Source organism: Pleurodeles waltl, chromosome 3_1 (assembly GCF_031143425.1).
Source record: "Pleurodeles waltl isolate 20211129_DDA chromosome 3_1, aPleWal1.hap1.20221129, whole genome shotgun sequence".
NCBI lineage: Eukaryota > Metazoa > Chordata > Amphibia > Caudata > Salamandridae > Pleurodeles > Pleurodeles waltl.
Window position 1 is genome coordinate 230,341,107 of NC_090440.1, and position 20,894 is coordinate 230,362,000.

At 43.8% G+C, this 20,894-nt stretch overlaps 1 protein-coding gene across 6 annotated transcripts in view; it reads right to left on the reverse strand.

Moving 5' to 3' along the window:
* Positions 1–20,894, reverse strand: part of PARP6 (poly(ADP-ribose) polymerase family member 6) — a 216,417-nt gene that overhangs the window by 23,290 nt on the left and 172,233 nt on the right. For 3 of the 6 annotated variants that reach the window (XR_011201330.1, XM_069222273.1, XM_069222272.1), the window contains 2 exons: positions 14,454–14,517; positions 10,344–10,428 (listed from right to left, as the gene is read on the reverse strand). Coding sequence is in view for 4 of the 6 variants with exons in the window: in XM_069222273.1 (XP_069078374.1) it covers positions 10,344–10,428; positions 14,454–14,517 (149 nt within the window). In the remaining 2 variants the exon portion in view is untranslated. Of the gene's footprint in view, positions 1–10,343; positions 10,429–14,453; positions 14,518–20,403; positions 20,464–20,894 lie in introns of those variants that run through there. The other 3 variants (XM_069222271.1, XM_069222270.1, XR_011201332.1) reach the window with 2 other exon arrangements.

The following is a 20,894-nucleotide window of genomic DNA, read 5'->3' on the forward strand; positions in this document are numbered from 1 at the left end:
GCCGCCTTCGCTCAGTGACGTCAGTTTCTTTTGAGGACTTTCCACCCCAAAACGCAGAGGCACTAAGAACACTGGGATTGGTGTGCCAGAGCTAAGGACCTGAAAGGGGAATCCCTGTCCCCAAAAATCAGTTTGCAAGAGGGGAGGATGGGTGGGCGGTAAGGAATCTGCAACTAGAATATGTCTCTATCAGATATTTTGTTACCAAAGGTAAGTAACTTGTACATCTGATACAGACTTCTAGTTGCAGATTTCTCACCTTAGAATACCCAAGCCAAGCCATTCTCTGTGTTGGGCTGAGAACCAAGATCATACTAGGAAGTCCTGCAGGACCGAACGACCAAAGTAGCTGTCCCGACGGACCTGACTGTCCAGGCAGTAATGTTTAGCAAACATGTGCAGGGAAGTCCACTTAGCTGCCTGGCAGATTCCAGGACAGGAACTCCACGTGCTAACGCAGTGGAAGCAGCAGTTGCTCTGGTGGAATGAGCACGCACACCACTTTGTCAGGGTGCACAGACAGGTATGGAGGTTTAGATGAAAGGGCTTGAAGCTCGCTCACCCTGCGAGCAGAGGTAATAGCAAAAAGAAAGACAGTTTTGAAGGTGAGGAGCCGCAATGGACAATTATGCATCAGCTCAAAGGGAGTACACATCAAATAAGTAAGGACAAGACTGAGGTCCCACTGAGGCATGATAAATGGAGTGGGAGGAAATAAATGGGTGAGTCCTTTTAGGAATCTACTAACAATAGTAGATTTAAAAAGTGAGGGCTGATCAGGTGACTTTACTAAGGACGAAATGGCAGATCAATACCCTTTAAGGGTGCCCAAAGCAGGGCCCTGCTGGGCCAAAGAAAGAATGAACAGAAGAACCCCGGATAGAGGGGAAGAGAGGGGCCAACAGATTTGTTGGTACACCATGCCAAAAATGTATTCCATGACAGGCGTATACAGTTTTGGTTGAGGGACGCCTGGCTGCCAAGATAACATTGCAGACTTCGGGTGGAAGCACAAAAATCGTCTATTGTCAATCTCCACACATGAAGGCTGAGGTTGGACAGGTTCAAGTGAAGAAATGTCCCCTGTTGCTGCGACAGAAGCTCCGCCCGAAGAGGCAGTGTGAGTGGAGGATCGATGGACATGCTCAAAAGCTCTGGATACCAGGCTCTCCGTGCCCAGTCTGAAGCCACTAAGATGACTTGGGCCTGGTCGTTCCTGATCTTTTTGAAAACTCTGGGCAGAAATGGTATAGGCGGAAAGGAGGCCACTCTAGACGAAAAGCGTCTCCGAGCGAGTGCCGCCTTGGAATCTCCAATGCGCAAAACAGCTGACATTGCGCGTTCTCTGCAGAGGTGAACAGATCTAACCAAGGCTCTCCCCACTGCTGAAAGGGACCTTGTGTCACCTCCAGAAGGAGACGCCATTTGTGATCGGCTGTGCATCGACAGTTGAGTTTGTCCGCTCTGGCGTTGAGGGATCCCGCCAGATGTTGAACCATCAGGGTAATGTCCTGATGTTTCAGCCATGTCCAGAGGCATAGTGCCTCCTGACAGAGGGTCCAGGACCCTACTATGCCCTGTTTGTTGCAGTACCACATGGCGGTAGTATTGTCCATGAACACCTGCACTACTTTCCCTTTGAGAGAGGGAAAAAATGCTTTCAACGCAAGCCTGATCGCCCGGAGCTCCAGAAGATTGATATGGAGCCCAGACTCCGCCGGAGACCAGAGGCCTCTGATCTCCACCTCTCCCATGTGGCCGCCCCAACCCAGAAGTGATGCATCTGTCTCTATAGAGAGATCTGGTTGGGGAAGGGAGAGGGATCTGCTGTGGGCCCAATGCGGATTCGAAAGCCACCACTGCAGGTCATTCGCAGTTTCCTCTGAGATCTGGACCATGTCGGAGAGATTCCCCTGATGCTGCGCACATTGGAACTTCAGGTCCCACTGCAGAGCCCGTATATGACATGTGTCTCTAGCAGAATGCAGGAGGCCATGAGGCCCAGCAGCCTCAGAGTAAATCCCACCGAAACCCAAGACTGAGGCCGAAAGATCGGAATCATAGCCTGAATGTCTTGGACTCTCTTTTCGGGAGGGTAAGCCCGAAACTGCACTGTGTCCAGAACAGCTCAGATGAAAGGGAGCGTCTGAGAGGGAGTCAGGTGTGACTTCGGCACGTTCATAGTGAACCCCAGCGTGTGCAGGAGGTTCACCGTAGTCTGAAGGTGGGAGACGACTTTCTGGGGAGAGTCTGCCTTCAACAGCCAGTCGTCCAGGTAGGGGAAGACTGACACCCCTAACCTGCGCTGATGAGCTGCAACCACCACCATCACCTTTGTGAACACCCGAGGGGTGCTGGTAAGGCCGAAGGGGGGCATGGTAAACTGAAAGTGCTCGTGACTTACCACAAATCGTAGGTAACGTCTGTGGGCATGCAGGATAGGGATGTGGAAATAAGCGTCCAATGCTACCATCCAGTCTTCTGGGTCCAAGGCAGACAGAACCTGAGCCAGAGTGAGCATTTTGAATTTCTCCTTCTTGAGGAAGCAGTTCAGGTCCTGAAGGTCTAGGATAGGACGTAAGCCCTTGTCCTTTTTCGGCACCAGAAAGTAGTGGGAATAACAACCACAACCTACTTCGGGCACAGGGACCTTTTCTATAGCTTCCTTGGCCAAGAGAGCTGCGACTTCCTGGTGGAGAAGTGCCTCTGGAAGGTGACTGAAGGATGGAGGCATGGCTGGTGGAGCAGATTAGAAAGGGAGGGAGTAGCCCTTTTGAACAAACTGCAAAACCTACCTGTCCGTAGTGATGGATTCCCAGAGGGGCAGGTGATGGCGAATCCTGCCGCCAACTGGATGGGATTGAGGGGACGGACTAGGAGGGTTTGGAGGCTGCAGTGGGGGCAGAGGTGGACTGGGCAGACCTCTGGCTCCCTGTCCCACACCCACGTGGCATTCCGCGAGGACTCCCCGGCCACGCAGAGGATGGACAGCATGAGTGGCACGGTGGCTGAGTGGAGGACGCAACAGGAAGCCCCTTCCATGTCCACAAAAGGGGCGAAAAGTGGACTGTGGGGGGCGAGGGGCAAAGGAAATGCCAAGGGACTGAGCCGTAGCCTGGGAGTCCTTGAATATCTCCAAGGCCGAGTCCGCTTTGTCTCCAAAGAGACGGGAGCCATCAAAAGGCATGTCCGTGAGTGACTGTTGGACATGCCCAGAAAAACCAGAAGTACACAACCATGCGTGGCGTCGTAAGGTCTCCGTCGTAGCAACCGATCTGCCCAGAGAGTCGGTCATGTCCAGCCCACAACGGATGGTGAACTTTGCCGCATCTCTCCCATCGTTCACAGCTTGGAAGACGATAGCACAGGCCTCCTCCAGTATCTGCGGCAAGACTTGCGCAACAGTATCCCACAAAGAGTGATTATAGCGGCCCAAAAGGCATGCGGGGCTCACAGACCGCAGCATGAGACTGGAGGAAGAAAACAACTTCTTACAAAACTGTTCCAGTCTTTTTGATTCCCTGTCCGGGGGTGCGGAAGGGAATGCACCTGAAGAAGAGGAAGTCTGGATGACAAGACTCTCAGGCGTGGGGTATTGGGACAGGAATTTAGGGTCGTTCGGAGCGGGCCGATGGTGGCGTGCAATAGTCCTATTCACAGGAGCCCCTGTGTTGGGTTTGGACCAGGTACCCAAAAGGACATTGAATAGGGCTTCATTGAATGGCAAAAGGGGTTCTCAAGTAGAAGCCTCGGGCTGAAGCACCTCCGTCAGGAGATTAGACCTGACCTCTACAGTAGGAAGCTCAAGGCCAAGGACCTCAGCTGCCCTACTGACCACCATACCATAAGTCACTCCCTCCGCCATAGCCACCATAGGAGGAGACAGCATGCCAGCGTCAGGAGAAGTATCCTGACTACTGGAGTCACCCAATTCCTGAGCCCAGTCCAAAGATGGGTCATCCTGTTATTCATAAGGGTCTAGGGATCCCTCCAATCCCTCCCCAAATTTGTACCCATACGAAAAAGGGTCCGAATCCGACCTGGGGCGAATAGGCCCCATCGAAGACAAAGGCGACGCTGCTCCAACTCCGAGTCGTCGAGGATAAGGATCGGGTAGACGTCGATAGTGGACACCACCGTCTTCGGGAGTGTCGACAATTGACACAGCGACGGGGAAGGTCTCAAAGGTGCGACTGGTGCCGGTGTGGATCCGCGAGTGGATCCAGAGGTGAACTCGGTGGCTGGAGCCAAAGCTGCCGACGTGGAAACCGAAGGCACCTCAACCGAACCCCTTGGGCCCAAAGGCGCCATATCGGGGTCGGTCCGCCCAAAGATGAGGCGCATGGCCTCATAAAATTCTTTAACCGACCCAGACGCAGGCTCCGAGGACAGAGGCCTTGAGCGTCAACGCTCTTCCCACGTAGCGTCAGCCAAACGATGGGACAAAGTCGGAGAACATTGGGATTTCTTCAACTTCTTCTTCTTACCTTGACCCAAGGATTTTGAAGAAGACAAGTTGTGATGACTCTGCAAATGGTCTCGAGACCTTCCTCTTGATCGAGACCGTGACTTACGCGGAGTCGAGTGACGGGCCGCCATTAGCTGTATGGACCGCTCCCTCAAAGCCTTCGGGCGCATGGCCCAGCACTTGGAGCACGACTTCGGGTAGTGGTCGCGCTCGAGACATCACAGACAAACCCGATGAGGATCCGTCACCGACATCGTGCAGTGACAGTCCTCGCACAGCTTAAAACCATCTTCGGAGACACCCTGGACGCATCTAATATCTCACTGGAAAACTCAACAAAATGGTCGAAGTTGGACAAAAGCAGACCAGGGTAGCTATTCTCTGGATCAGCACGTGTCACGGAAAGAAAAGAACTGACGTCACTGCACGAAGGCGGCGTCCATATACTACTCCCAACGTCATCACGGCGACTACGACGCCAACGACACCCATGGAGTCCTCCGATGCCACCTACTGATGCGCAAGGGTGTTGCTGAAAGAAAAATCTCCGGATCCAGTCTGAGGCCTGGGGGAAATTCTAAGGTAAGGAATCTGCAACTAGAGGTCTCTATCAGATGTCTTTATTTCTTTGTTTTGTTTAGCATTACTTACTGATAGGACCCCTTCTGAACTTGTTCAAAGAAGTGAGGTGGAAAATTGATCCTTGCTTATTAGGACAAAAAAACGAAACCGGTAGCTCTCCTCAAACGGTGAAAATCGAAGTTGAATTTCCAACATGCAGAGAAACATTTTCCTCAAAATCTTTGAGAACATTTGCACAAAGCACTAGAGGACAAAAATGGCCCAAGTAAGTAGTTAAGGAGAAAAGGGACAGGATTCATAGAGAGGCGAAGGGGGAGAGGCACAAAGGTACAGCTGTAGTAGAGGTACTGAGTATAAGTAGGTTACATATACAAGAGTGTAGCAAGGATTAGTAGAACTGAAGTATAGGTACCTGTTGATGTACTAAGGTATAGTTAGGGCTAGAGATACCAGTGTATAGGCTGATGTGAGGTACCATTGTAGAGGTACGGTCAGAAGTACTAGGCATAGGCAGGGCAGGTGGTATTAAGGGGAGGAGCAGAGGTGCACGGGGACAGGCAGGGTTATAGGTATTAGGGTATGGCAGAGTTAAGAGTATTAAGGGCATATGGCTGAAGGTAAAAAAGAACCAGTTGTTGGAATCAGTCAAATTTGGTATTGGAAGCAGGATGAAGAGAGAAAAGAGGGCGAGGCTGAGGGGCGATCCCCTCTTATAAAGAATAAAATAGATATAGCCAGGGAAGAGAAAATAGGTGGGGGGGGCACAGTTTTTCCTCCCATTAAAGAGAAACAGGGGATCTATGTGATTCTGTAAAAAATAATTCCTATGATTTTTTTGAGAGGAAGGACATTTACCAGGATTGATTCAATGTTCTGGAAATGTAAAGAAACAGGTTTGTGGAAATATTTTCTCCAAAAAGAGTTCCTCAAGTACATTTTTCTACTGAATAAGGTTACATTTATTCTCACACATCACAACCTGTTCATCAAAAGAGGGAAATTACTGCTTTTGGCACTGAAAACTGCTTCTTAGCCTAATACTGTGGTTTCTGAACTGCAACTGTGTTTTTGAGGACGATGAAGGCTTTCACCCTGATATTTCATATTTCTTTTCTTCTTGTACCTCTTGGAGGAATTGCCACAGTGGTGTTACTCCTCAACTCCAGCAGTGCTCCTTAGTGGATGATACAAAGTAGGGAAATACTCAAGTTGGTTTCTCAGTGAAGAGCAGAACTAGGACAACATCTCTTGGCAGTACAAGGCCAATAAAACTCTGGTCTTCACCCCACAAGTTGCATATGGAGACATGATGTATGCAGCGTAGGTACCATTCACAATGTACAGTTCCAAAGGGACTGGGTACTGACACATGGTATGTAATGGTATGTTATGTTATGCTATGATATGTTATGTTGTAATATTTGTAGAGTGCAGACAAAAACCTTGAAAAGTGTCCTGGGGCTAAAAGACAGAGCATTAGACAACCAGAAATAACAGGCTAAGAACTACTTGCAGAAAAGTAAGGTCTTTAGAGACTTTCTGAAATTCATTAAGTCAGAAATCTTATGAAGACTGTAAGGAAGCTCATTTCACGACAGAATTTAGCTGCTCCCAGTGAAAAAGATTTCACACCTGAGTGAGACAGCTTAACTCTAGGAACAACCAGTAAGCAGGTCTCTGAAGATCATAAACATAAACAATGACAGGGATTGTAACTAACGAATCTTTGAGCTAAATGTTGTGGCCTTATGTGGTGGACAGCTTTAAAACATAACATAATGCTTTAAAGGTGATCCTTTTATTGACCAGCAGCCAAGGTGTCACCGCTCCAGAGGAGGAGGAGTAGCCTGGAAGCCTGAGGGCCAGTTTGGCTGCTTCGTTTTGGTGGGAGTTTGTGAGTCATTCTGGACTCTGTGTAGCCTACTCAAAGGACCTTGGTATATCCCCCCAAAAAAGGAATTACAGTTATCCAGGCGACTATGGTAAACTGGATCACTACACAATGAACATTCTTGGGAAGGTATGGCAAGAGTTTCCTTATCAATTTCAGGAGGAGAAAACAGGTGGATACTGTATGTTTTAGCTGTTCTGATAATGACAGGTCAAGCTCCAAGAAGACCCCCAGATTTTTGACATTCTTTACTGGGCAGGTGGAGCATGCCAAGACGGTGGTCAGATGTCTAGCGGCATTGGGTATGGGGGTGAGATTGGTCGATTCACAGGACCTCTGTCTTGTCTACAGTTAACTTCAATGAGTTCTGTTGTAACCAGGTAGATACTACATTCATGCATTGATGGAAAGGGTCACTGCACTCCTTGTCTGGAGTGATGATCAATTGGGTATGATTCACATAGTTCACACAGCGGAGGCCATAGGCTATAATTCACTTCACCAACAGACATATGAATATTGTATAGCGTTTGGCTTAGTGAGGACCCCTTGCTGCACTGTCTTGCATTCTGGCGTGTATGGTGGTAAATAGATTGCCTGACATCCCCGTGAGGTAGGACATGTCTCAGTCCAGCACCTTTCCTCGAACCCCAATTTCTTAAAGCCACTCAAGTAGAATGGTATGCAATACCGTATAGAACACTGCGGACAGATCAAGTAACACCAGAGCAGAAGGCTCTGCGACGTCCAACAACATTCAAAGGTCATCCACAGCAGCTAGCCGGGCGCTTTCTGTGCTTTCTGAGGGGTCAATACCTGGATGGACAGGATTTATAATTTGGCCTTCTGTCAGAAGACCGGACAATGACTGGTTGATATATTTCCCCAAGATCTTCAGCATGAAAGGTGATAAGGAAACTGGGTGAAAGATGGAGTATGGAGGGATCTGCATTCTGTTGTTTTAGAAATGGTAGTATAAGAGCCTTCTTTCACTCATCCGGGTACCTGTCTGATAATGAGCCAGTTAGGACAGATAACTCTTACTAGTAATGGGGGGCTGAAAATCTCAATTAATTAAAGCATTCCAAAGGGTCAAGGGGTGTGACGATGGAGCACACAAGAGTATAGAACTGAATGAGAGACATAGGTACCAACTGGTCCAAGGACAAATTCCAGCCTATGCTGTTGATCTGTGCACCTAACTCTCTGACAATCATTTGGTCTCTACTTACTATTCCAAATGGGTCTTTCAGCGGCAGTGGTGGAACCTTCTCGGTGGGAATTAGAGGGTCTAGAATGATGGGAATTTTGTTTTCAAAGATGTGGGAGAGCATGTCAACAAGCTACTGGGAGTTTACCATCAATGTGCTGCACATTTAGGTGTAGAAAAATTGCACACTATTTGAAACATTTCCTTTGCAGAACTTTCTGGCCTCACAATTTTGTTAGTGTAGAAGTCCGCTTTTGCAGTTGTCACTAATTTTTTGTATTCTCTCAAGACCTTTTTTAATGCCTCTGTCTCGCACAACTGGAATAATCCTGACACCATAAGCGTTTCAACTTTTTGCATCTCAGCTTGGCTTCTCTCAAAGATGACGAATACCAAGGAGCAGAGGGAGTAAATCTTTCATTTTGAATCCTCTTGCTCAGCAGAACAGTCAAGAGTGTTCTCTTCTCACTGAATGTAATTAGTATATCCAGCCGTAGAAGTTCTTGTGATTCGAGTCCATAAGGCAGGGGAAGAGAGCTTTTTACTTTTGGCATGGTTGTTACATTTATGTTTTAGATATTGGCTACCTTTTATCCATCACTGTGGACACTAGATTAATTGAAAAAGAGCTCAGACAGTGATCTAGCGATACTGTTCAAACAGCAAGCACGATTTTATTGACCAAAAATTAGGTCTAGAGTGTGATCTTTAGAGTGAGTAGGGCCCTACTCTAGCATAGCAAAGCCACCAGCAGTCAGCCCAGTTTATCCGCCACAGGGTTTAGAGGGATATCAGCTCAAATATTAAAATCTCCAACTATCATAAAATTAGTACATGCTAAAAAGAGTGGTAATACTGTATCAAAGAAAGGGTCAATTAACATCTGTAGCGTCCAGCAGAAACTAGCATAATATACCCTTAAGGGAAGAAACAGAAAAACCTAGAACTTCAGATGACGATAGAGTTGGCAGTAATAATCTCTGGATGGGGTATTGGAAGGTTTAGCCATTATTGCCAACCCACCACCCTGGCAGTTAAGACAGGGCCGATGCAGGATCCTAAATCTGGTGGCCACACTGAGACTAAAGCAGGGAGATTGTGCCAGTAAGTCATTTCTCAGTTCTAAACAGAACATATGAAGAGTCTTGCACTAGGAGATCAAGAATTTCATTAATGTACTTGACTGCTGGCCACACATTCATAAGTGCATGCTGTAGGCGCCTTACCACGTGGCTCACAACTTTGTCCCCTGTATTACACCCCATGTTCCCTGTTGGCCAGTCCTCAACAAACATATGTATATGCACCGTATGGGGTAATGAGTGTATAGTCCTAGCACCTGATGTGGCCACCTCCCATGGTTCCTGCTCGCTCCTCCACTCATACACCCCAATATATGGCCCGAGAGTTGGACTTTTGGTCAGAGGTAAATTGACTACTTTGACAAAACTCTGTGGTATAAGCCAGACTAGGCCTAGTCCCAACAGAGCTTCTCTGTACTAGCTCACTTTGGTTTTATACGGTGATACCATTGGCAAACAGAAACAGGCGGTCTTGCCTGTGCCACGTCCACTGCACGGCTGTGCAGGCATATTATTTTGTAATCCCTTAGAGTGCTAGAGCCACTAGCGTGCTCACCTAAAATGGTTGCCAGTTTTCTCCCTCTGTCTTGAGAGAAAAATGACGGTCAGCACCAGCTAGTAGTGCACAGCACGTTAATGTGCTTTAATTTTCCAGTCACAATCAAGACAAGCATTCTTATGCTGCAGCATGGCTCACAGCAGCAGAACATAATTATCAAAATTTCAAAATAGAAAAGAGAAAGCTATGGGAAGCTCTGAACTCAAACAGAAGGAACTAAAGTCAGGGGGTGGGGCAGCATTTTATATAGGTCCATGCATCACTTCTAGCAACAACACCTGCAAGACTCTGTGGTATGAAGCTTTTGTGGCACCACATCTTCCACTCTCAGATACCGCAAATATTTTCGATCCAGCTGTTCAATATAGAATATTTCTGAGATTAAGAATCTGTGGGAGCAAATATGCAATATAAATGCTTTCATACAGGGACCATATTTGCACTGGGCATGTTCTTGTGGTCTTCTTACAGAGTGGCACGATTGCAGTGAGAATTTTACGGAATATTGTTTATGGTTCTGCATGTTATTAATATTTTTCCCTAATACTTACACGAAGAAGAAGCGTGTGCAGACATGGTCGGATACTGGACAGACCCAAATATTCCCATGCTTCTGGAGATCCTTTGAAGTTATTACTGAAAAGGAAAAACAGCATAAAATGATATTTGGATGGCTTAAACCCCAACAATAGCTGGGTGTGATTAAAATCCCTAGGAATCTTACATGTGACCTCTGACATCCAAGAATCGTAGGTGGTTCATAAAAAATCAGGGTCATTATATTGATCAAATACGTCAAAAGAGGCTGAGATGAGACAAGAAAGGGATTTCTGGTAGAGTGTGAGTGCTGTGACCCAAAAGCATGAAACAAATTCTCATATATGTTAAAATGCAACTCCCTCTTACAAGCCTGCCCATAGAAAAAGTTTAAATACCACTCTTTTGCTAAATGCAAATGCTGTTAACAGACATACCACCCAAACAAACCAGTCAACGAGAAACACATAAAAACAATTTTGGTGTTAGAGTCCCAGCTCAAAGAAAAAGTACAGTTCATGATTACAACAATGCTCCTACAAAAATGGTGTTTGATCCTCTACCTATGCCTTACAGTGCTTTCATTTTTTTCCTTTATATGTAGCACCAGCTGAAGACCTCCAAACTATGTCCCTGCTCCAAAACGTCCTATTCGTTAAATAGTTCTAGGGAGGTTCTGAATTGTGACCAACTGACAAGGTAAACTTGCAGTTCTTTCTTGAAGCTTAGGGCATCTGAAAACATTTTCAGAGGCCTAATTTACCACTATAAAGTCCACATGAACAGAGTGCAGGGAACTGAAATACAATTTGAACCTAATGATTGCAATGTTCTGTGCTTTAGTGAAATATTTGGGCAGAAATCTTAAACTAATTATTCGCCCAGGCCACAAACAGTACAGGGTTTTTCAGCCTTCGTGTGTCTAAAATGAGATGCATGGTAAACATGTAACTAAGCAAGCATGATCTTGGCCAGCCTTAGGTAGGAGGTGTTCACATAATCTAAAAGGGCATGGCTTCCATAGAACACATATCAGAGAGACCAGAAATTTGAAAGTTGAGCAAAGGTTTACAATTCTAAAAACATTTTACCAAACATAATGACTGAGGAAATTGTCTAACAAAAAAAAACAGAGATTGCAGGGAGTTTAATCTGGAAAACACAATCACAGCTATGAATAAGTGTAAAGTCTTTACTATATGAGTGAGTTCAGGATTCAGACAGATAAGTAGCTCTTCATCCATATGCTGCAGATTTTACCGGGCAGGGAGATAGGCAACACCCCCTATTTATTCTGCCATAATTTTACCGATCACCACAGTGTAGCTGGAATAGCTTTGATTTCAACATCCAAGAAGGGCAGCAAATATGTATGAGATGGATGTAGATGTTAAGAAGCACAGCAGATGGCTAAGAACAGTAAGAGTGTTCAATGACTATATTTGCCTATGTGAGTGCTCCATTCAACCTAAGGTAAACCTCTAGTCAAGGACCAGACAAATTGGAACAAAAACGGCTGAGAAAAGATTGTTGGATAGTGATGTGGGTGCATGTCTGACTGCAATTAAAACTTACCGTAATCATAAAAGCCAATGAGTTTTAGACATTTCTCTGGCTTTCAATTCAGGAGTTTTTTAGGGTTCTGATGACCTGCCTGGTAAAAGTTGATGTAGACTACTTCTCTCTGCTCTCTCTTGCACTTACTTCTACGTTCAAGCCCAAGGCTGCCTTTCTGTCATGACTGAGAGCATTGAGACAGATGGACATCCTTGACATCTTAAGGCATTTATGTTGGGATGGTTAAAGAAGGCAGTGCTTGGGGAGAAACACTGAGTAAGTCTGCTTTCCAGACTATTTTTTAACTGAATAATATAATATAATGTGCCCAATATTGCACATGAGGACTCACTTGGTCTCCATTGACTACTCTCCTGTTTGATTTTATGCAGTTATAACCAAGCAACACCTTGGGATCCTCACATTCCCTTTCCACCAGAAACGCGATCACATTGTGTTCCAATGACAAGCATCTCCAATTCAGAAAAAAAATAGTGAAACATGATTGTTATCCAATAATACACTGACCTCATTTGATTCCCTAGTAAAAACTGTATGCTGGCCTTGGGCAACTCTGGTGCATGATAAATCTCCACAAAGTAACCTTTAATGAGACTACCAACACTTCTCATAAAGGCTGGTGTGCTTTTATTAGTACAGCAAAGGCCACTTCTAGCAGGGATGCTAAACGGTTAATGGGACAGAAACACTCAGCTCAGCAGGGCTGCTATACCTATGTATAGACAGCAGTAGCACTGATGCTATACTGTTATTGAACAGTAACACCACTGTACAGCAGCCCTGCAGTATCCCTGGCTGAACAGTACAACATAACTGAGCAACTACCTTTAATCATCAGCACTTTTCAGAAGGGCTGCTATACGTTCAATGGGACAGTGCATGGCAACACATCTCAGCCGTGTTAGTCTACTTTTGATGGGCAGTGCCATCACTTTTAAGTCATGCTGCTGTATGTTTTGTGGAGCAATGGCAACACGTTTCAGCAAGGCATCTTCTACTGGGTGGTATTCTTTTAACAGGACAGAGCCAGCACTTGTCTGGAAGTTTTGCCATACTTTGGTTTGGACAATTACAATGACTTCTCCACAGGGCTGCAATACTTAAAATGAGGCAACTCGCAAATGTATAGTGACTATGAAGGGAACTGAAAATGCTCCAATATCAACAGGTAAGTCTACCTATGATGGAGACTCCAGCTGTTGAATGTCCTCCACCACACTACTCTAAAGACGTTGAAAATTCAGGTAGTGCACTCTACTCTGTATTGATAATTTCCGTAAGGAAGTGGCTAATTTTTGGCTCTTAATGAGTCCTAAGTAATTGCATCTGTCCCCATTTCAAGCATTTGGACTAAAATGCTAAGTGATATACATCAAAGAACGAGAACTAATTCATGAGGACAATTTCCCATTCATTAACCAATCTGCATTTGATGTTAATTGACACCTTTCCGATGAAACATGAGAATACAGAAACACCTCTATCCCATTCCCTGTCCCTTGCCTCATTCATTGTTATAGATACTTTAATGGAGTCACACAAAACAGGCAAACCTTGTTATCAAGAGCAAGAGGCCAGCCTCAGCTAGGTAGAGCAAATCCAAAGACGCCTACATTGTATGTGTCCATTGCAATGATTAGGGCCGAATGGAGGCAATTGGTATTTCCCCATGACAAAGGCTCTGGGTGCTTGACATTGCTTCGTCAGTCACTCAGTGAGTCTTCACTTGACGCCTGGGAGCAGAGACCCCATCGTACTCATCGGAGTGCAGGAGAAAATAGTCTCTGCTTCTCACTACTCGCACTGGAGCTGCTTTGTCATGGCAGCGTAGACTGGAGGCAGCCAGAGAACACTTACTATACGCTGCCACTGTGCTGAAGACAGTGGCTCTACCTTCTTCATTAACTTGTCATAACAAAACCCTGCCTTTACCACCACTATCCTACCATTAATTGGGGAGAATGTCAAGTAGCCAACAGTGAATCCCAGTGGTAAAAATCAGCATACAACACGGGGCATGGCTGACGTTAATTCTACATCGCCAGCAAATCAGCACCTAGTGACCCTTGGATAGAGGATGAAACTGCAGAAGCAACCACGTGGCATGGTCAGAGTCCAGTCAGAATGAAGCAGCTTTAGTGACAAGTTTACTTACTAGCAAAAATTGATCACATGTCACAATATATATGACTGTGCACAGACCATGGAACAGTGACTTACAAGTCACAAGGCTTGGCTCCATTTCTGACATGGACATCATACTTTATCCAGTGAAGGCTACATTTGAACACAATATGATCGTTGTAACAGCAATGTGATCCATCAAGCTAATTCTTGCACAGCACTCAATTTCTTTTAAAACCACTCTAATCATTTTCCAGTAGTGATGCAAGAACACTACTATGCCAAAGCATAAACAGGTAAGAATCTACATAGGATTAGACTTTCTGGATTGCCATGCATTACAGATAAGCAAAACACTATGTACAACATTTATGAAGGGCGTGACAGACAAACCACAACGTGCCAAGATGACACTCTCTTACCTTCACAAAGTGCTATACAGTTTAGGTTTCGACTCTGCAGGAATCTCGACTGGATAGAACGACTCTGCAAAAAAGAGAGGTCAACGTTTTACTTTAGCAACACATAGCTAATAATGCAGTACATTGCATGACATCCAACTTTGGGAATATTGTTGGACACAGAAGAGTCTTTTAAACTTCCCAGCAGAGTCTAAGGAAAGGTCACCTACCTGTCACATCCGTTCTCCAACATAGATATCTTCTGCAACGTTCCATGCTTTAAAGCTAACCCGTCTTAAAAAACTCACCAGCTCATTAAGGGGTGTATTCACAAAGAGCACTTTGCAATACGTTTAGTAGTACTGCAACAGTACTACTCACACAATACAAAATGCTCTCCACACCTACTTGTGGAGACCTCTGTCTCAGCCTCGCCAGCCTTTCTTTGTAGGGGTTTCCGTAACAAGAGCAGAGATCTCTGCACCTTCAGGTATCTATTTCAGTAGTAAAACTGGTAGGAACCTCGGAGTGGTTGGAAAACAGGATTGGGTTAGAGAAGGACAAGGATGGGTTTAATGAGGATCATGCAAATACAAACACCCATCCACTAAAGAGTAAGCCTATTTCTGTTCACAAACGGCACTTCTAAAGTTACTACAGCCACAAAGGACCCAAACAGTCAGAAAATAAACTCTAGCTCAGACCTCAAGTAAGTCCAAGAGCACACATGGCCACTCATAAGAACTGTTAAACTCTCCTCTAGAATATATTGGAGGTAGGGACTAAAAGTAGACCCCAAAGTAAATAATGTAAAATAAAACAATGTATTTAATTTTTAATTTCCATTTACATTTGAAAACGTTAAAAGTTATATTCAATACATCTTTTAATTGAATAATTTAATATTTAGATTGTTGCTTATAAATAATTGGATACAACTTTAAACTTATTTAAAACAGTAAAATTAAGTGCAATTAATTAAATAAATATGTTTTAATAAAATTGACTAAATAATCAAATATATAAACAAATATAAACAAGATAGTGAGGGTGGGACTTTTCAAAACATTATTGTAAATATAAAGACATAAAAATTAAATCAATTTATTTAGTCATTTACTCATTTAATAAACATTTAGTTGGATGTGTTAATGTGCTGTAACATTTTAGTTTTAGTTTTAAGTTAATTTACAATTTTATTTTACTTTCAAAATGTTTATATTTTTTCACTAAATATTAAACTTTATTATGTTTCCCTGTACTTCACAATGACAAGATCGTCGCCCCAGTGGTGGAAACGTCAGCCTATGTGTGAAAAATTATTAGTAGTAACTTTACACTCGTACATCCTGTTCTAGCAGAGTCCACCCCCCCAGTTTTGAGGGAAACACAAAAAGAATTCCAATAGAGCTCCCTTTATATATCAACTAACTAGGTTTAGTTTCTAACGAAAATTTTCCTTTTACGAACGCCAAAGCATCCTCACCAAAAATAAAACGTGGAACCGTGGAGAACAGTCAACAGGGTGAGCGGTCGTGAGGAGGGTGGGTTGAGGAAGGACCTCCTCCAGCCCAGCAGGCACGGTCTAGATGGCATTCACAGTCTCTAAAAATCAAATCTCCCCCAGGATCCATTCCCAGAAGACAATCCTTCATGGAAACTTTGTACGTTTACCAGTTGAAGCCGGATGATACTCAACATTGCTCACGAAAAAATAATTTGGGCATGATGGTTATGAGTGTAAAAAAGGGGTCCTTGCTGAAGAAGAAGCATTACATGTGTGATACATAATTTTGATAGTCATAACCTTGGAATATAAAAAATCTTGTAACATAAAAGGGATAAGAACAGATCATTAGAAATGGTAAACGTTACCGGTACAAGCAAAGATTAAAAAACAGGGAAAGGAGAAAGGAAGGTGGCTACTTGGGCTTCTATACCCAAAATCAAAATGTGAAAAAAAAATATATACAACACAAAAATAACTAATATATTGAATTTAAAAAAAATACAAATAAAAAATACAAATAAACAAATTAAAATGGATTTGCTTATGGAATGGGAGGACAAAGGGCCTTTCCTGATGTACACATAACATAAGGAAATGGAAACTTTACTTATATTAACCACAAAATAAACCCAACACTATTAAAATACATAGCAAAAATGATCTTGAGTTTAATTATGTGTGCTTAATATCAAGGTGTTTAATGAACCTGTAAATACTACATGGAGCTGGTAGACTGGTCCATGTAAATCACATTTCCTTCTCAAGCAGAGGATCTTTCTCAGACTCATAACCTTCAACTTTACAGAGGGCATCATTAACTTGGAGGAGGCTCTGAGTAAACATTTCCCAGTTACCACAAGCATTTTTCTGAGAACAGCCTGACTTGCCCATCTGGAAGTGTGCTAAAGAGCAGAAGTGATGACAGTGAGGACAGAGTACAACACCTTCATACGTGGTAGCCCCTCAGACCTTTGTAGAATGCTAGTTCCTAAGAGAACTGACACATCAACCTTACTATCGAGGATAAAAACTCCCAAACAAGTAACCATTCTATTTGCCTTATGAAACGAATGTCACGTTTGACACAATACACTATATTGTTCCATAGATCGTGAATAGATATTCTTCTGCATGAAAAGATGATATAGTAAAGTACATTGGACTACAGTTGCACTCAAAATTTATGTAAGCCATTGAGAAACAGTGGTAAAAATGAGGCTGTTTGATGATTAATTAAAACAAAAGGAAAAAACGGATACAATCACTGGGACAACAAAAATAAGGACAAGTTGGAAGCCTTAAGTGGCTCATTCATGGAAGAAAAGTACATTAATTATATATAGAAGTATAGATGAATAACGGGGATGTTTCCCACCAGGGACGTTTGGGTGACATCTACTTGACAGCAAGATGGGCAGCTTGGGGTATCTATAATTACACTCAGAACCTCATGGTGAAAAACATCATCCTTTATTCAAAGCTGTCCATATACAATTATACCTCATATATGGTCAATCCCAAATCCTCTTCCCTAGATCAGATCAGCTGTACTAGAGTAAAGAGGTCATGGGAGAGCCATGCACAAGATACCTTCATCTCCCTCAGTCTCCGTACCCTTTGTTGTGCATACATTAAATTACACCTGGTGTCCTGGCACCCTTCGACCACTCTCTGGCCATCCTCCCTGCCTCCAGCTAAACTAAACTCCATCTTCGGCATTGCAAACACTTAAAAATGAATACTATCCCCGCCCTTGGCATTGGCCTCTTGTCCCTAAATCTCAAGAATGAAAATACCTGGTTATTGTTATTGATTCTTTATAAAGTGCATGCTCTTTGTACTACTAAGAAGGCAACTATGAGTGCAGAAGTCTGTGACTCATGGTAAGTAGGAACAGCCAGATTTCTAATTGTTTCTTGAATTTTACCACGGAAGGTTGAGTACGTAAAGGAGTCGGCAGAGTGATCCGGAGCTTTGCTGCTGCTTCTGGGAATGCCTCTGATATGACCTATGAGACCTGCATTGACTGGGTTAGCATAGTCAAGATTGGAGCTGTCAATGGCACTGAATACTACTGACTCTGGAGTTGACCGCAACAGCGTTTTTGGCAGCAGGAATTTTAAGAGAAATGTAGAGGAGGCTGTCCCCTGGAAGGTGGACTTTGAAGAATGGGGCCTCGGTGACAGAGCTGTGTGTTTGACAGGGATATCAGAAGAAGAGCATGGTGTTAGTCCAATTGGGTCCACTTCGGCCCACCAACTTCTACTCAGTTGGGTTTTTAGCTGAAGTGGATGAAGGGCAATGACTTTCTTTGTGGCCTATATGTTAGCTGAGCATAGCTAGCGAATTGAAGTGACTTGTGGCATGATTGTCTTTCCACACCGTAATCAGGGATGGTTATTTTGGCACTGATCAGGTGGAAAATTAAATTATATTGATCAATAATGTAGTGGGTATCAAGGTGTGCTGATGCTGAGCAACAACAGGAATTATAGGATCAGCAATGATGCAAGGAGCCACATCCTGGAGGGAGGGAGGGGATAGTAATGCTGAGAGATAAATTAATCTGCTAAGAAGTGAAGCACATACAAAAAAACTTGTGTCCGACCAAAGGAGATTACCGATGTAAAACAGATGCACTGACATTGTTAGGGTTAAATGTAATTTTAATTGGTACTGAAATGATGACCAATGCTAGGCATTCTACAAGCGCTAAAAATATCATGGAGAACTAAAAACTAGAGGGACTACCTGCGTTTAGGAAAGAGTGGAAAACAATGCTACAAAGTTGCAGAAATTCAGTAATGGAAGCTACCTAGAGTCACTATGGTGAAATGCAAAGTGCAACTGAAAAGAACAACTAGGAAATAGGTGGTGCCAGAATCTTGGAGCTAAATGTTGGCATGGAACTCTCCCAGCACAGAACTCTTTTCCATAAGAGAAAGTCAGGTAATGTCATTCTAAAGCTCCACACAGGACACTTCGCCCTCCTTTAACTAAACAGAACAAAAACAATGAGCTAATGGAATTGATCAAACACGTTTACATAACCACAACTTGAAAAATTTACAAATTCTTATTAGCAATACAGTGTCCCCATGAATGATTCGATAATATTTACAGATAAACATAAACACTGAAGAAACAATAACTACTGTACCAGTTCAGAAACCGGTTTCTACTTAATTCATAAATCCCCCATCTACCCCAGCGCTGCCCGGACTCTACGCTTGGGCTTTTAATCATCACATATTTCCCATCTGCCTACATATTTCCACAAGTTATTTGGCCCATTCCTCCATCCAGCAAACTTCCCCACCTTCTTTTGGTTCCCCACATTCCCATCACTCATTACTCCTACTTATGGGTACACTCTCACCACTTAGAGCAGCTGAGAAAACATCAACAATCCTTTTTTTTTCGTGTGCCCTTTTTTCACACAAACCTGGACCCGTACCAAAAACCTAGAAGGGTTTGTAGCTCAGCCTTCCACACCTGATTCATCGCACTTCCACCTGGAGCCTGCTCACTGTGCACCACAAGCCTTCCTTCACATCCACACTCATCATGGTCCTAGGTTTGCTAACCCTCATCCCTTCAAATGGTCACTGACCAGTAACACTAATGGGAGTGGTGCGGTATGCCCACACCAATGTTGCAATAAAAAGCACTCCTCAATCTCTCTTCCTTGAGACTTCTTTTCCAAATCTCCTGAGCCTATTCAACTGGATATAGTAAAGGAGCACATCACATGTTCAATCTCTCTCTACCGCAAATAGTCCTTCATCTCATGCAGACCCAGCTAAACCCCATTATCCGTTTCTGATGGCTCAAATTAGATTCGCATTTCTCAGGACTTCTCTATGTGTCCCAAGATAAACGTCTTCCTCACAGACCCATCCTCGAAACCATAACATCCTCCTTGCAATTTATCCTCGACACCAGTGAAAAGAAGAAGTGGTCGAAATAGTTGGTACTACCTGAACTTTATTTCCAAATGCATCCAACCGAGAAGGGAGCCTTCCAAGGAACTGCTGGCGGGGAACTCTCCCAGCACTTAAGGCTCTTCCATAAGAGAAGGTCACAGAATGTCATTCTAAAGCTTATGCTACAACAACCTTAAGGATCCTGTTGTCACGCATCTTTAGGCTAAAGAAGTAATCAAACTGTCTTTATGAGATTATTGAGTAACAAATGTGACTTTAAAAACAAGTGCTGGTAAATAGCTCCTAGAGAAACATAACATGTTACATTTGTGAAGTCACTGCTATCGCACACGCTGTGTTTGCGCGACCTCCAGGACACATGGAAAGTGTAGCACATCCAGACGCAGAGCTGGTATCAACATGTAGACAAATTTACACAGAATCAGAAACAGTGTTGTGTCACACAATGTACAATCAATTACAGAAGAGTAAATTGCACTACAGAATACATGTTTAAGTGACAAAGAACACTCACAGATGCCTGGTAAATTCCCGAGCGGGGGCAGATGCTTATGTGGGGAGACTGGACCAGCACCTGAGCCAATAAAAAGGCATAAAAATGCAAATGTCAATCCACAGTGTTGGTGGCGTTTAAGTGAAAATTAAGAGATCTGTTCAGACATATGAGAGGAGAAAAACACCAGCAAAGAGAAGCTAGGATGAATGATAGAAAGTCATTAAAAGTCGCAATGTATGTTTCACCACCTTTAGATAAACCTTATTTGTCAAGCGCTAAAGGTGATTGGGAGAGGGAACTCAATATAAGCTATTTTATTTACATGAAGATAGTTAATCAAAATGTATAAAGTAATTTTTACTGTATTCGTGTTCTCTCTCGATCCCAACCAGCCGGGTGCCCCATGGCAACAGTCTTTAAAGCAGTTTTAAAAGTTTAATTGATGGGTCCCACCTCTCGGTATGCCCAACCTCATCCCTTCCTCCCGCCTACGATGGGTCCCTTCCTAT